We start from the raw sequence: 14,956 nt of genomic DNA, 5'->3' as shown, positions 1-14,956 counted from the left end.
TTTTTCTCTCAATTTCTTTCTGTAAAAATAAAGCATTATTATTATCTTGTATGTTTGACATATTTCAGATTTCAGAGAATTTTTTGACTATAAAAAAGTGCAATATTTATTTATAATATTTATTATTAACATTAATATTTATTTATTAATAACAAAAACGTCTCTCGAAAACATTTTATTTCAAAATTTTTAATAATTTCAATGTTTACTTTTTGATAAAACAATGTTTCAATTACTTTCATTATTTATTTAATTGCGTATAAATATTTTTATTTATTATATAAATTTATTAAATAACTAGTTAAGTATAAAAATATGAAATAAAAATGACCAGCGGAGAGCGGACATAGACAACGAAATAATTTTTTTGAACAATAAAAAATGCGTATAATCGTTGAGTAATTATCAAAGATAAAAAATTAGTTAATTATATTAATTTTCAAACACTCTAGATTCAATATCTAATTGTAAGTAATTATTGAAATACGAATATTGACGAGAACTTCTTGAGATTCAATATGGAGATGCCAATCTCCACCTGCGAACGCCAAGGTCACCGCCAGATGGCAGTTTAGTTCTTTCTTGGAATTTCCGCGTGCCGCACCTGGTGGTGACCTTGGCGTTCTCAAGTGGAGAAACAGCCACCATTTTAACCCATCAAGAACTTATTTTATAATTAAAAATACTCATTCCACAGAATAAATAAAAATAAATGAATTTTCTTTAAAAAAAAAACTTTTTTTTATTTTCAATAAATTAAAAAAAATGATTTTTTTTCAATAATTTTTCTCCAAAAAATAAATTAATCTTTTAGTTTGTTGCAGAGAAAGAGAAGATCTATCCCCCCCCCCCTCTTTCTATTGGAAGAACTTAAAATTATGGAAAATGATGTGATTCGCAGTGCCTTACGACAGACATTTATGAAAATTTTTTCCAATCTCAATCAATATTTACAGACAAATCCTCTACCGGAAGATGAAGTGAAACTGTCCATAGATTTATTGAGCGAAAAATTCCATCGATTAGAAGAATTAAATAAAATAATTTTAGAAAGTATGGTCAATTCAAAAGTGGAGGAATGCGACATTGTCGAAGAAATGCACATTATCGATGATTATAAAATTAAATATTTACGTTCCAAATTGGAGGTGCGTAAGAAGCTGTCTAAAAGTGTGATACATGAAAAATCCTCAATCACAGGCAGTCAATATTTGATTGATGACCCATTTGAAGAAGCGATGAAGAGAAACAGCAATTTCTGGTTACCAAAAATTGAGATCAAAAAATTTAACGGAAATATCAAAGATTGGCTACAATTTTGGAGTCAGTTTAGAAAAATTCACGAGGATTTGAATATAACGAAGGAGGATAAATTTCAGTATTTGATTCATGCAATGGAGAAGGATTCAAAGGCTTGTGAATTAGTTTGTAGTTATCCGTGTACAAGTGAAAATTACGACAAGGCAATTACGGCACTAATAACACGTTTTGGAAGAGATGAATTATTGATTGAGGTGTACGTTCGATCGATTCTTCAACTTGTTTTGAGAAATTCGACGAAAGGTGGTCGAAAAATGACACTTTCGAAACTCTACGATAAACTGCAGATAAATATTAATGCTCTCGAGTCACTGGGTGCTGTCACGGATAAATGTGCGATAATTATTTGCACTTTGGTCGAATCCTCGTTGTCTAGGGAAATGCTTCGTAATTGGAGAAAGCATCACAATATGTCATCACATGACAATATGAATGCTCCTGAAAATCGATTGTGGAAATTGATGGAATTTTTGAGGACCGAGGTGGATCATGAGGAGAGGGTTTATTTTCTGGGACAAAAGCCATCAAATGATTCGGGAGATGAGGACATGATAAGAAAGAGTTTTTCCAAGAAGAAAAAGAAGAAGGCTAATGACAAAAATTCGGGTGGTTTTGGTTCGTTTCTTGGTTATTCGGCGAGGAAACTTTTCAGGGTTCTAATGAGAAAAATTGGCTAATTGTAAGTTAAAGAAAAAAAATAGTGGATAGAGAATTATTTAAACTTTTTTCAATTTTCGATATTATTTATTTTTTGAAGAACTTGACCTCGAGGAAGAGAAAACATGAAGTTTTCTTCTCCGAAGACGTCCCAGATAACAATCGTGCGTCGCATTTAAACGCATGTTTCTTGCACTAACTGCGACTTACCAGATGAGTCGGTTCATATACGCATCTTACTATCGTCTGTGACGCTGGTAATAATGCGAGTGTTGTGAACTGCATTTCGTAAGCGCCTGTGATACAAAATGATAAGCATGTTCCGTTCACAAGTGCGACTTGCTAGAAGAGTCAATCCATACGCATTTTACCATCCACAGTGCGAATGCTGTGAATGCGTGTGCAGTGAACTGCACTTAATACGCACGCAATTAATGATGCGCAACCACCCGTATCGGCAATCACACATTTTATAATGGCGACAGCATTGTTTGTGGTGTGTTATCAAAATAAGTTTTTATTGTGATTTCATTTTTTATTGTTTTTTATTGCGATATTATTGTGAGGAATTATTGTGGATTTAATTTTTAGTACTGCAGCAAAATAAGAAAGTTAAATTTAATTTGTTTAAAGTACATATATATTTTTGTTGTATTAGATATAACCTCAAAAAAAGAATTTGGAAGTTTTTAACAATTTCAATTCCAAAATTGTACTGAAATATTAAATTAAAATCGTTTTTATAAATAACATTTTAATTTAAAAAAAATTACTAATGTCAATAATCTTTTCTTTTTATTTAATTCAAATAAGGCTGAAGTATAAATATAATTTATTCGCATTATACCGTCACGCATGTGCCCATCACAATATGCGACAGTTATGGATCGCATATGATGACGCATCTGAGTGGTCCAGTGAACGCGCATAGTGCGGATAAATCGGCACGCGTGCAGATGATATTAGTAGCACACAACGCGCATTTTGTTATCTGGGGTTAGTTGTGTTTTGCACTTTACTACTAAAGGTAATCTATAAATTTTCTTTTTAGACATCTCTGCCTTATTCCTTATGCTATTTATCCTAATTGTCTAATTTCTATGTTTCAGTGACGATTTATCATTTCCAGAACAAAAGGATTTACAATTATGTAAATTTCTTTTTTAGGAACTTTTGGGAACTCTGCTTACAGATACCTTGCATACCGCACTCCATATGTTGCAAAAATAAAAAATTTAAAAAAAAATTAAAATTTTAAAATTTAAACATTAAAAATTAAATCACAATCTATTGTTTATAACTTAAAAATAAATTCAAGCAATTGAGTTTTACAGTTGGAAAGATCTACAAAAGAGGAAAAAAGTTATTATATAAATATTTAAAAAAAAATGTAGTCAAGGTTGGACCTTTCGTTTGGGACTAAAAATGACAATGCGAGGAATATGGATATAAATAAAAATGTTTTTTGGTAAATTTTTCCCGCATATATTATTAGAATGTATAAAATAAATTCAAGTTCTCAGCGAAGACAGTAATGTAAAGTAGGAAACCGAAGCGTGCAGAACCTATGGAAGAAAAATAATTACATTAGAAAATATAAGTGAAGCAAACTTGAATATAATATAATGAATAAAAAAAAATAAAAAAAATAAAAAAAAATAAAAAAAAATAAAAAAAATAATAAAAAATAAAATAAAAAATAAAATAAAAAAAAATAATAAAAAATAAAATAAAAAATAAAATAAATAAAATAAACAAATATAAAAATAATAAATAAAAAAATATAATGGTGAATATAATTGCTGGAAAGTATTATTCTTACTTTAGAAAAATTATTCATATTCAGTACAAACATTTTTCCAACTGTCAACGTTGATGGAAAATGTGTTCTCATTATTATCATAATAAGTAACTTTTTCGATTTTAAAGGTAATTTGTACCACATTCCACCAAATCTGAAATAAAGAATAAAATTACTCACTATTTTCGTTTATAGAAAATTTAATTTTTAAAAATGTGAAATGTTGAAGAAATAATAAATATCAAAATCTTCTGTATACGGTTTACACAATTTTTTTTTATAAATTAGCAAATAGTTTATAAAAAATTTATTTACACTCTATCCGATAGGTAGTAACTGCTACAGTCTAATAAACGTTGAGCAGGTAAATTATTGAAATACAAGTCAATAATTAAACCAAGAGCATAGGATCCAAACTTTGTAGCGTCATTAAAATTATCAATATGCACCACTGTCTGAAAATTATTTTTCAGAATATTTAATATTTCGAACATTAATAAAGAAATTTATTATTTAGTTATTAACCTTTATTAATTAACTAGCAAATGAATAAATGATACGCGGTATTTCATTCATTATTACTTTGTATAAATTAAAAAACTTTATATTTTCAAGAACAAGCATCAATTTTTGAAATTCATTATAGATTCAAAATTTAAAGAATTCACTTATTCATAATATCACATCATATCACTTACATAAAATTAAATATTTTTGTTTATTATTATTTAAAAATTTTAATAACATTTTTCGCAACAATTTAATTCTCATAAATAATAATATTTTTTAGAGCAATTCAATTATTATTTTCAATATAATTTTTAAAAAAATTTCTCCAATGAATACAAATTATTTATAAAAATATTAATTAAATTAAATTATTTTCAACAATTCTGATAAAATTCTTCGAAACAATTCAGTATTTTTGTAAATAATAAAATTTCTTCTGAGAAATTCAATTATTTTGAAATAAATTATAATAAAATTTCTCGAAATTCAATTTTTTTGTTTGTAAATAACAAAATTCTTCTTATAAAGTTTTAATTATTTATAAAAGATTTTATCAAATTTCAATTATTTTTGAAAAGTTTCACCACATTTTAATTATTTTAAGTGAATCTCAACAAATTTCAATTATTTTTAAAAGATTTTATCAAAATTCAATTATTTTAAAAAGAGTTTCTGGTTTCAATTTCAATTATTTTTAAAAAATTTCACAAAATTTCAATTATTTTGAAAATATTTTATCAAAATTAATTTGTTTTGAAAAGTGTTTATAAAATTTCAATTATTTTAAGAAATTTCACTAAATTACAAATATTTTAAAAAGAGGTTATCAATATAAATTTCAATTATTTTTAAAAGATTTTAGAAAATTTCAATTATTTTTATATGATTTCACCAAATTTCAATTATTTTAAAAATATTTTATCAAAATTCAATTATTTTGAAAAGTGTTTATAAAATTTCAATATTATTTTGAAAAGAGGTTATCAATAAATTTAAATTATTTTTAAAAGATTTTACGAAATTTCAATTATTTTGAAAAGAGGTTAACAATAAATTTAAATTATTTTTAAAAGATTTTACCAAATTTCAATTATTTTTAAAAAATGGCACCAAAGAGTTGTAAAGAGTTTATCAAATTTCAATTATTTTTAAAAGATTTTATCAAAATTTAATTATTTTAAAAAGATTTTAGGGTTTTAATTCGAAATTTCAATTATTTTTATAAAATTTTACTAAATTTATATTATTTTCTAAAGAGTTTATCAAATTTCAATTATTTTTAAAAGATTGTATCAAATTCAATTATTTTTAAAAATTTTTACCAAATTTCAATTATTTTAAGAAAATTTCAAGAAATTTCAATTTTTTAAAAAATATTTTATCAAAATTCAATTATTTTGAAAAGAGTTTCGGGTTTCAATTTCAAATTTCAATTATTTTTAAAAAAAATTTTACCAAATTTCTTTTATTTTGAAATAAGAGTTTAATCAAGAATTCAATTATTTTTGTAAATAATAAAGTTCTTCTGATAAATTCATTTATTTTTAATAAAATTTCTCTAACAGGTTCTTTTGTAAACAATTTAATTGTTCTCAAAACATTTTTTATAAAATTCTTCGTAAATTTCAATTATTTCAAAAATTAAAAAATTACTTTAAAAAATTACATTCTTTTTACGAAATTTAATGAAATTCTTCAAATAAAAAAAATGTAATTCTTCACAAAAACTGTAATAAAATTGTTTAAAAAAAATTAATTTAATAAAAATTAATATAATAATTAACTATAATAATCTTCGTATCCGGATTTCACGATCTCTGTCCACACCTGAAGTTGGACTTTTGTGGATTCTTTTGTTCTATTTCTAGGTTTGACATTTCTTTTGTATACATTTTGCACAATATATTTTCGAGGTTATTGGAAATCAAAATTTATCACAAGAATTCAAATACTTTGAAAAGTAATAAAATACTTTGCAGAAATTAAATTATTTGCAAATTTTTTAAAAAAATTTCTACAATTAAATTATCTTTATAAATAGATAACGAAATTCTTCTAAAGTATTCAATTATTTCCAAAAATTTTAATAAAATTATTTAAAAAGTATTAAATTATTTTCAAAAGTGGTTATAAAATTCTTTGATGTCATCAATTTCAGTAAAACTTTAATTAAATTTCTTAAAAGAAATTAATTTTTTTCAAAATAAAATTCTTCGTAAAAATTAAATTTTAAGAAACATTCAATTATTGAACAATTTATTTATTTTTGTAATTAATAATATGTAATTGAATTCTCGTAAAATTTTCTAATAAAAATTTATTTAAAAATAAATTCTTGAAAATAATTTTAGAAAATAATATTGGAATTTAAATGATAAAAATAATTTAGAAAAAATTAGAGTAACAATATTCTTATATAAAATAATAATTTTATCCCTAGGTTATCTTTAATTCTTAAAAAAATAATAAATTGATCACTCCGAGTCAAAGACTTCCTAATATTTAAAATAATATTCATATAAGTTTTTAAATTTCAAAATTTTTTTTAAAATCTTAATTCCTACAGAAAAATAATAATAAGTAAATATTTCTTTAAAAATGAAGTTTTTTGTATTTTTGAATAACAGGGTTCCTACAGAATCTGGAAATCATGGAAATCATGGAAATGGTATGGAATTTTTAAAAGGCTTCTGGAAATCATGGAAAAGGCCTAGAATATTTAAAAGTTTCTTTTTTGCTGTTTTCCATTTTTTCTCTTGAATAGAAATTCAAATAATAATAAAGCTAAATCCCATAAAAGAGGAGAAAAAATGTTGAATTTTAACAAATTCGGATTTTTGAATTATTGATAATTTTCTATTTTTTACCAAAGGGTGGAGACTATTAAATAAGTAAAGTATTTTCCAAGAGCACAATAATAATGAAGCTAAATGCCAAAAAAAAGAGAAAGAATGTTGAATTTTAAGAAATTCGGTTTTTTGAATTTTTGATAATTTTCGATAATTTTAGATTTTTTACCAAAGAGTCGAGACTATTAAATAAGTAAAGTATTTTCCAAAAGCACAAAAACAATGAAGCTAAATCTCATAAAAGAGAGGAAAAACTGTTGAATTTAAAAAAATCGGTTTTTCGAATTTTTGATAAATTTTGATAATTTTAGAATTTTTACCAAAGGGTGGAGACTATTAAATAAGTAAAGTGTTTTTAAAGAGCCCAAAAATATTGAAATTAGATTTAAAATTCCACTGGAATTTCGTAAAAAATTGACCGGGATATCATGGAAAAGGTATGGCGGAACAGTGTTTGGAAGTAACGCGTTACTTTTAACGTCGTTACCGTTTTCGTTACTTATTTTGGGTAACGGTAACGATAACGCGTTATTATTTTAGAAAAGTAACGGTAACGGTAACGAGTTACTTTTTTTTGTAATTTGTAACGAAAAGTCGTTACTTTTATCGTTATTTTTTAAAGGGTATAGCGGAATAAGAATGGAAAATCTGCCTTTGCTCCAAAAAAGTTTAAATTATTACTAAAAGTTGGTACTAATGAGATGAAAATTTCCACCAAATATTTTTTGAAAAAATGCATTTTTACAGGAGTTATGGAGGGGGAAAGCAAAATCAAAAAATTGATTTTTCTCGAAAACGGCTCAACCGATTTTAATTTCAAAAATATGTTTTTTTGTAGAATCAAAAGACGAATTATAAAAAAAATACAAACACTGGTATGGAATTTTAATTTCGGATTTCTGTAGGAATCCTGTAATAATTTTTCAATTAAGAAAATTCGTAAATAAAAGTAATATAGGAATTTTTTGTGTGTACCTATCTAATAATTTTTAGAGTGTATCAGAATATTCTTTATGATCAGGAAAAAAGTCAAAATTCTATCTAGAAATCAGAGAAAGACAAAATTAAATATTTGTGGTAACCCAGTTTTAGCAAGTATTGAAAAATTCAAAATTATTTAAAAATGAAAAATCTTTTATTTTTATTCTCAAAAATTTTAAAATATTATTCGAAATTTGGTTATACAATGCAACTAAAATAATATACCTATTAAGATGGTATTCTGGTCTGTTTTTTCGAGTAGGATAAAAAAGAAAGTTTAACACTTTTAGTATTGACTTTTGTTGCAAATTGTTTATTAATGTTTAAAGAATACAGAAAAAAATTAGGAAAAAAAATAATAAATTTTTTAAAGTTATAAACTGGTGAAGTGGGGACTGAAAAAAAGAAAGTGCGAACTGGTTGACACTGTGGAGACTTTTGTAATTCCCTAAAAAAAACCCAAAAAATTCTTGATTATTACAGGCTTCGCTATGATCGGTACATTGAAAAAGAGAAAATTTTTTTTTAGCAAAATGGCGACGATTTAGAAAAAAGTTGTGTTTTTTGAGATTTTTTAAAAATTAAATAAAATATATTTTTCAAAATCCAAAGTTCCGATCATAAAGGGATATACAAAGAACATTTCTGCAAAATTTGAAGTAAATCGGTTGAGTAGATTTTGAGTTATCGTGTCAACCAGAATTTTTTTCAGTTACAAACTTCAACAGTTTATAACTTTTAAAATTTTATATTATTTTTTTCTGTATTCTTTAAATATTTATAAACAATTTAGAAAAAAATTAATATTAAAAATATTAAACTTTTTTTTTATCCTAATTTTTCAAAAAATTATCATAAAAAATTATTAGGTATACAAGGCATCAGGCTAAAATTAAAACATTTAATTTCTGAATTCTGATTCATGTTCACATCAGAATTAAAGTCATGTTATTTAATGTGATATATTTTTCCATAATAAAATATATCGGATACGTGAATAACATATCTTTAATGGTTTAATACACATATCATAATAAGTTTTTCATTGTGAAATAAGAAATATGATATGCGCGCGTAGCGCGCAAAGTTTGCTAGTATATTAATTATATTAATAATATTAATAAAAAAATTAATGGAAAATCTTCATAAAATTCAATTACTTTTAAAATTTTCATTAAAAAATATTTTTAAAAAATTCATTATTTTCAAGAAAATTGAAATAAATTCTTCAGAACAATTAAATTAGTTTTAATGAATTTTAATTAAAATCTTTGCCAAGAATTAAATTATTTTCAATACACAATTTTAATTATATTTTCTCGAAAGAATTTAATATTATTGAAAAAAGAAAATGATAAAATTTTTGAAATTACTTCAATTAATTTCAAATTTTTTAATAAATAATACTTTACAAGAATTTAATGATTTTCAGTACCATTATTTTAAAATTAAAAACATTTAAATAGAAAAATTAAATTTTTTTTTCTTTTTTTTTTTTTTTATTAAAAAAATTATAATTAAAAAGTTAGAAACAAAAAAGCAAACAGCAACTAACTTCAAACTGCGAACATATTACCGGAATACAACGATTATTAATTATAGATAATAAATTTAATTAATTTTCATGAAAACTGAAAAATATACCTGAATTAATGTGGCACTTATGAGGATGACTGTAACTCCCATTATAATAAAAAAGCAAGTGGAGAAACAAGATTCAACAATTTTAGTAAATCTGAGATTTAAATGAATTAACAAAGTACATGATAATTTAAAAAAAAAATTGATATTAAACAGAATTTTTTAATATTAAAACGTACTCAATTGCCTGTTGATGACATTCGATACAAAAAGTTACGTCTCTATAAATTTTTTCCTCCAATTCTGCATTTGATTTAAAATTATTTACATTTATGTTTTGCATTATACGCTGCAGTCTATGTCTGCGAATTTGAAAATATTAGTTTTTTAAAAATTAAGTGGAGGTAAACTGAGGCTAGTCGTAAAAAAAATCTAGAAAATAGAATTTAAAACCCAAATTAGGAAGTAATCACTTTTTTACCCAACATTTGAAAATAAACCACAAGCGTGTTCTATTAGAATGGAAAAAGTTGATCTACATCCTGTAACAACGGCAACTTGAACTGCACTCGATATTATTATATGCAGTACAACATAGTAAAAATATTTTTCCCAACTGAAAAAATATTTAACGTGCGATGTCAGTCTTTTTGGTCGTGTTTCATTTAATGGTATAAAGACGTCCAAAATTTGTGGAGTAACGGTTGTTAAAATATAGAAGCAAGAGGCAATTACCATAGAACCTGAAAATAAATAATTGGGTCATAATTTTTGATGAAATTCTCCTGAAAAAAAGAATAATTAGTATTTTTCATCAAAGTTTGGCAAAGTATTTCATTTTTTTATTTTAAGCTTTTGATTATTATAAAATATTTTTCTATGTTAAAGTCGCTTCAAAAAAAATATTTTTGTTTTCTACCAATTTTTTTTTTTTTTTTTTTTTTTTTTTTTTTTTTAAATCGAATTCTATTAATGATTTTTACAAAAATAAAAGTAACTTTCTGATCAGGGAGTTCACCTCTACTATTCAACTTTTAAATTCTTCTGTTTCCAAATTCCAAATTTTACCAGTATAAAGTATAGTTAGGATCCTTCCATCCTCGGCATGATTCTCAAGTACAACAACATCTCCTTTAGATTTAGAAATTTGCCAATCGCTTTTAATGTGGCTTAAAAGCTTTCTCAGCTGTTGGGGGACAAATTTATTACAGACCTTAAATATTTTACTTCAAATATTAAAAAATACTTAAATACACTTAAAATATTTTACTTATATACACTTAAAATATTTAAAATTTAAAATTTATAGCAGACATGGGATGTTTTTTTTAAAAAGAAGTTTATGATATTCCTTTTTTTCAAAAAACCACAAACTTACTTGCTTTTCCTTATAAATGTACGTTATCGACAATAGCAAACATCCTAAACTCGTAAAAAATGGAATAAAACATTCAACCATTAAATCTAGTTCGCCCCATATTTCATACAAACCGCCACTCTAAAGAAAAGTCGATAATTTGATAAAAAATTTCCATTTGTAGATTTAATTAATACTGTTAACCTTTAGACTACCGGAAAGCCATTAAGTATATATCGTAGCTTTAAATATTGCAACTGCAGGTCGTCTCGACTCTCGGATCGACTTTAAGACATACAATAAAGTCACTTTAGTCAACCAAAATGGTAGGGGGTCACTTTTTCTAAAAAATATTTTCTAATCCATTTTTTCTAAAAAAAAAAACTGTTTTCTAATGAAATTCTATTTCTAAAATAAAATTTTCTAAAAAATATGAACTTTATTACAAAAAAAAATTAGAAATTTTTTTTTATAAAAACTGTACCCCAACCGATTAAAATACAAAAAAAAAGTCGAAAAAGTCGTTTATTTGATTCACAACAAAAATTTTATTTTGTATTTTCCTGATTATCCCCTTTCACTGATTTCTAAATTCAATTATTCAAAACTTGAATAATTTTGTTAAATAAATATTTATAAATACTTCTTATTTGCTTTTCCACAAGCAATAAAATTTTAAAAAATTCAGTTTAAAATCTAATGAAATTTAATAATTTCTAAAAATTAGAACTGTAACCCTTACAAAATTTAATTATTTTCTACAAATTTCAACTAAACTGTATATCGTAAATCAATTATTTTTCATAATTATCAGAAAGTTCTTCGAGAATTCAATTATTTAAATAGAAAAATTCAATTTTTGCAATAATTGTAACTGTAACCATTCTATATTTTTAAAATAATTAAAATTTGGTATGTAATATTTTCAAAATATAATAATAAAGAAATCCTTAAAATTAATTTTTTTTTTAAATTATAAAATAAATTTTTAAAAGATAATAGTTTTTCAATTATATTACAATTGAAAAATTTCCTAATAATTTGAAATTTAGTAAAACTTTTTTTAAATAATTGAAATTTAATAAAGCCCTTTGTAAAATAATTGAAATTTGATAAACTCTTTACTAAATAATAGAAATTTGGTAAAATTGTTTAAAAATAATTGAAATTTGAAATTGAAACCCGAAACTCTTTTCAAAATAATTGAATTTTGATAAAATCTTTTTAAAATAATTGAAATTTAAGGAAATTTTCTTAAAATAATTGAAATTTATTTAAATGTGATAAAAATAATTAAATTTTTGTAAAATTTTTTAAAAATAATTGAAATTTGGTGAAATTTTCTTAAAATAATTGAATTTTGATAAAATTTTCTTAAAATAATTGAAATTTGGTAAAATTGTTTAAAAATAATTGAAATTTGATAAAATTTTTTTAAAATAATTGAAATTTGGTAAACATTTCTTTAAATAATAGAAATTTGGTAAAATTGTTTAAAAATAATTGAAATTTGAAATTGAAACCCGAAACTCTTTTAAAAATAATTGAATTTTGATAAAATATTTTTAAAATAATTGACATTTATTAAAATTTTCAGAAAATAATTAAAATTTGGTAAAATATGAAAATGATTCAAAATTTAGTAAAATCTTTTAAAAAAAATTGAATTTAATTGATAACCTCTTTTCAAAATAATTGAAATTTGGTAAAATTTATTAAAAAAATTAAATTTTATAAACACTTTTCAAAATAATTGAATTTTGATAAAATATTTTTAAAATAATTGAAATTTGGTAAAATTTTTTAAAAATAATTGAAATTTGGTAGATTTTTTTTAAAAAATTGAAATTTGAAATTGAAATTCAAAATAATTGAATTTTGATAAAATCTTTTTAAAATAATTAAAATTTGGTGAAATCTTCTTCAAATAATTGAAATTTGGTAAAATATAAAAATAATTCAAAATTTTGTAAAATCTTTTAAAAATAATTGAAATTAATTGATAACCTCTTTTCAAAATAATTGAAATTTGGTGAAATTTTTTAAAAAAATTAAATTTTATAAACACTTTTCAAAATAATTGAATTTTGATAAAATATTTTTAAAATAATTCAAATTTTGGTAAAATTTTTTTAAAATAATTGAAATTTGGTAAAATTTTTTTTAAATAATTAAAATTTGATATTGAAACCCGAATCTCTTTTCAAAATAATTGAATTTTGATAAAATCTTTTTAAAATAATTGAAATTTGGTAAAATTTCTTAAAATAATTGAAATTCTATATAAACACTTTTCAAAACAATTGAATTTTCATAAAATATTTTTAAAATAATTAAAATTTGGTAAAATTTTTTAAATTAATTGAAATTTGGTAAAATCTTTTAAAAATAATTGAAATTTTATAAACTCTTTTCAAAATAATTTAATTTTGATAAAATCAATTATAAATAATTGAAATTTTATAAACACTTTTCAAAATAATTTAATTTTTGAAGTATTTTAATTATAAATATGAACATGTTTACTCAAAAATTTAAATAAATCTAAACAAATAAATTAAAAGAATTTTAAATTTTCTTTGTTCGGATATACTTAATTGTATCTTAAAATATAATAAAACAATTCAAAGAATTTGTTTTTGAAAAATATTTTAATGCAATTTTTTGAAAAGAATTGAATTTCTTGAAAGAATTTTTGTAAAAGTTAAAATTAAAAATTAATTTTATTTATTTTAATTTTAAAATTAAAATTTTTTTATAATTATTTCTTGAAGAATTTTAATTTAAAATTTCAATTATTCAAAATTTTGTTATTTTTAAATTTGTAAAATTTAATTAGAAAAAGTATTCAAAAATAATTATTTTGACAGATTTGACAATCTTTATTTTTCCACACTATAAAAGTCGAAATTACACTTTATACTAAAAATGCGCTCTTTTGTTGCATTATTTAGAAGAAATGGCGAAAAAGTAAAAAATTATTGAAAACAAATCGATAAAAATCGTATTTTTTTAAATTAGTCGAAAAAAGTCATAAAATATCCGAGACTTGCAACTATGTTTTCTTAATTCTTTATGGAAAAAGTACAAAAAGTTTTGTGGTATTTTTATAATATTAATTTTATTCGCATATTTTGCCGGCAGTCTAAAGGTTAAAAACGCGACTAAATTTTCAAAATTAATGTTTAGATGAAATTTTTCGTTCTTCTAACAGTCGGCGAAGCCTATAAAGTCATAAGAAGATGAAATTTTTGAATATATTACGGTAAGTGGTAGAATTAATTAATGTATATATGTGTAATTATTTAATTACTGTGGGAATGAGATAAAGAATCAAAACAGTGTTGACAAGAATTCGCGTGAATAATTTTCTTTCATAACTAAGAAAAGGCCATAGTCCAGTGCAGGTCAGGAGGAACTTATTGATTCGAAAATAATAACTGTCAAAGACGCTCATCCTTCTTTCAGGACAGTTGCAATTCAACTGACAACCTATAACACTACTACTTTTGTCTTTCCGTTTAATGCCATTAAATATTAACTATATTTTTGCTTTATACGATAAATTACACCCTAAGATTTCTATTGAAATAAGAACGACGCAATTATATAGAAGGATTGAAATTCAAGAATATATTTCACTCGCTGACGGTGATAGAAACGATTTTCTAAGAATTAAGCAAATTGATTTTCCCGTGAAACAATATCACTCATCTGTTATATGATTCTTATATAATTCTTATATTAAAATACTGTTGTCTGTTAACGGAATATACTGAAAAGTCTGTATTCCGAATAAAAATTTTAATATATAAAATAAATTTTCATCCAGTTCATACCTATCTAAGCGTCGCAAAAATTTAATAAAAATCCAGATAGTTTCTGTTTACTCTTTTATTT

The 14,956-nt window shown here is 22.7% G+C and overlaps 1 protein-coding gene across 1 annotated transcript; it reads right to left on the bottom strand.

The window, feature by feature from the left end:
* Positions 1 to 3,090: 3,090 nt before the first annotated feature.
* On the bottom strand, positions 3,091 to 14,513 carry LOC122509657. Its single transcript, XM_043623863.1, has 9 exons — positions 14,370 to 14,513; positions 11,078 to 11,197; positions 10,768 to 10,885; positions 10,181 to 10,442; positions 9,939 to 10,061; positions 9,763 to 9,853; positions 4,094 to 4,233; positions 3,800 to 3,932; positions 3,091 to 3,542 (listed from the first exon to the last, which is right to left on the bottom strand). Exons 1-9 carry the CDS (start codon positions 14,511 to 14,513, stop codon positions 3,489 to 3,491), a joined length of 1,185 nt encoding a protein of 394 aa, XP_043479798.1. The 3' UTR covers positions 3,091 to 3,488.
* Between the last annotated feature and the right edge of the window lie 443 nt (positions 14,514 to 14,956).

The sequence above is a fragment of the Leptopilina heterotoma genome, unplaced genomic scaffold (assembly GCF_015476425.1).
Source record: "Leptopilina heterotoma isolate Lh14 unplaced genomic scaffold, ASM1547642v1 Lhet_61, whole genome shotgun sequence".
In the NCBI taxonomy this organism is placed as follows: domain Eukaryota; kingdom Metazoa; phylum Arthropoda; class Insecta; order Hymenoptera; family Figitidae; genus Leptopilina; species Leptopilina heterotoma.
The sequence above is the reverse complement of the archived record's forward strand: the minus strand, read 5'-3'. Positions and strand labels throughout refer to the sequence as shown.

Coding starts and splice junctions, on each gene's coding strand:
- LOC122509657 (XM_043623863.1), bottom strand. CDS start 14,513: ATGAGCGTCTTTGACAGTTATTATTTTCGAATCAATAAGTTCCTCCTG. Junction 10,886..11,077: donor ACATTTATAAGGAAAAGCAA/GTAAGTTTGTGG, acceptor GTCCCCCAACAG/CTGAGAAAGCTTTTAAGCCA. Junction 9,854..9,938: donor TGTCATCAACAGGCAATTGA/GTACGTTTTAAT, acceptor TTTAAATCTCAG/ATTTACTAAAATTGTTGAAT.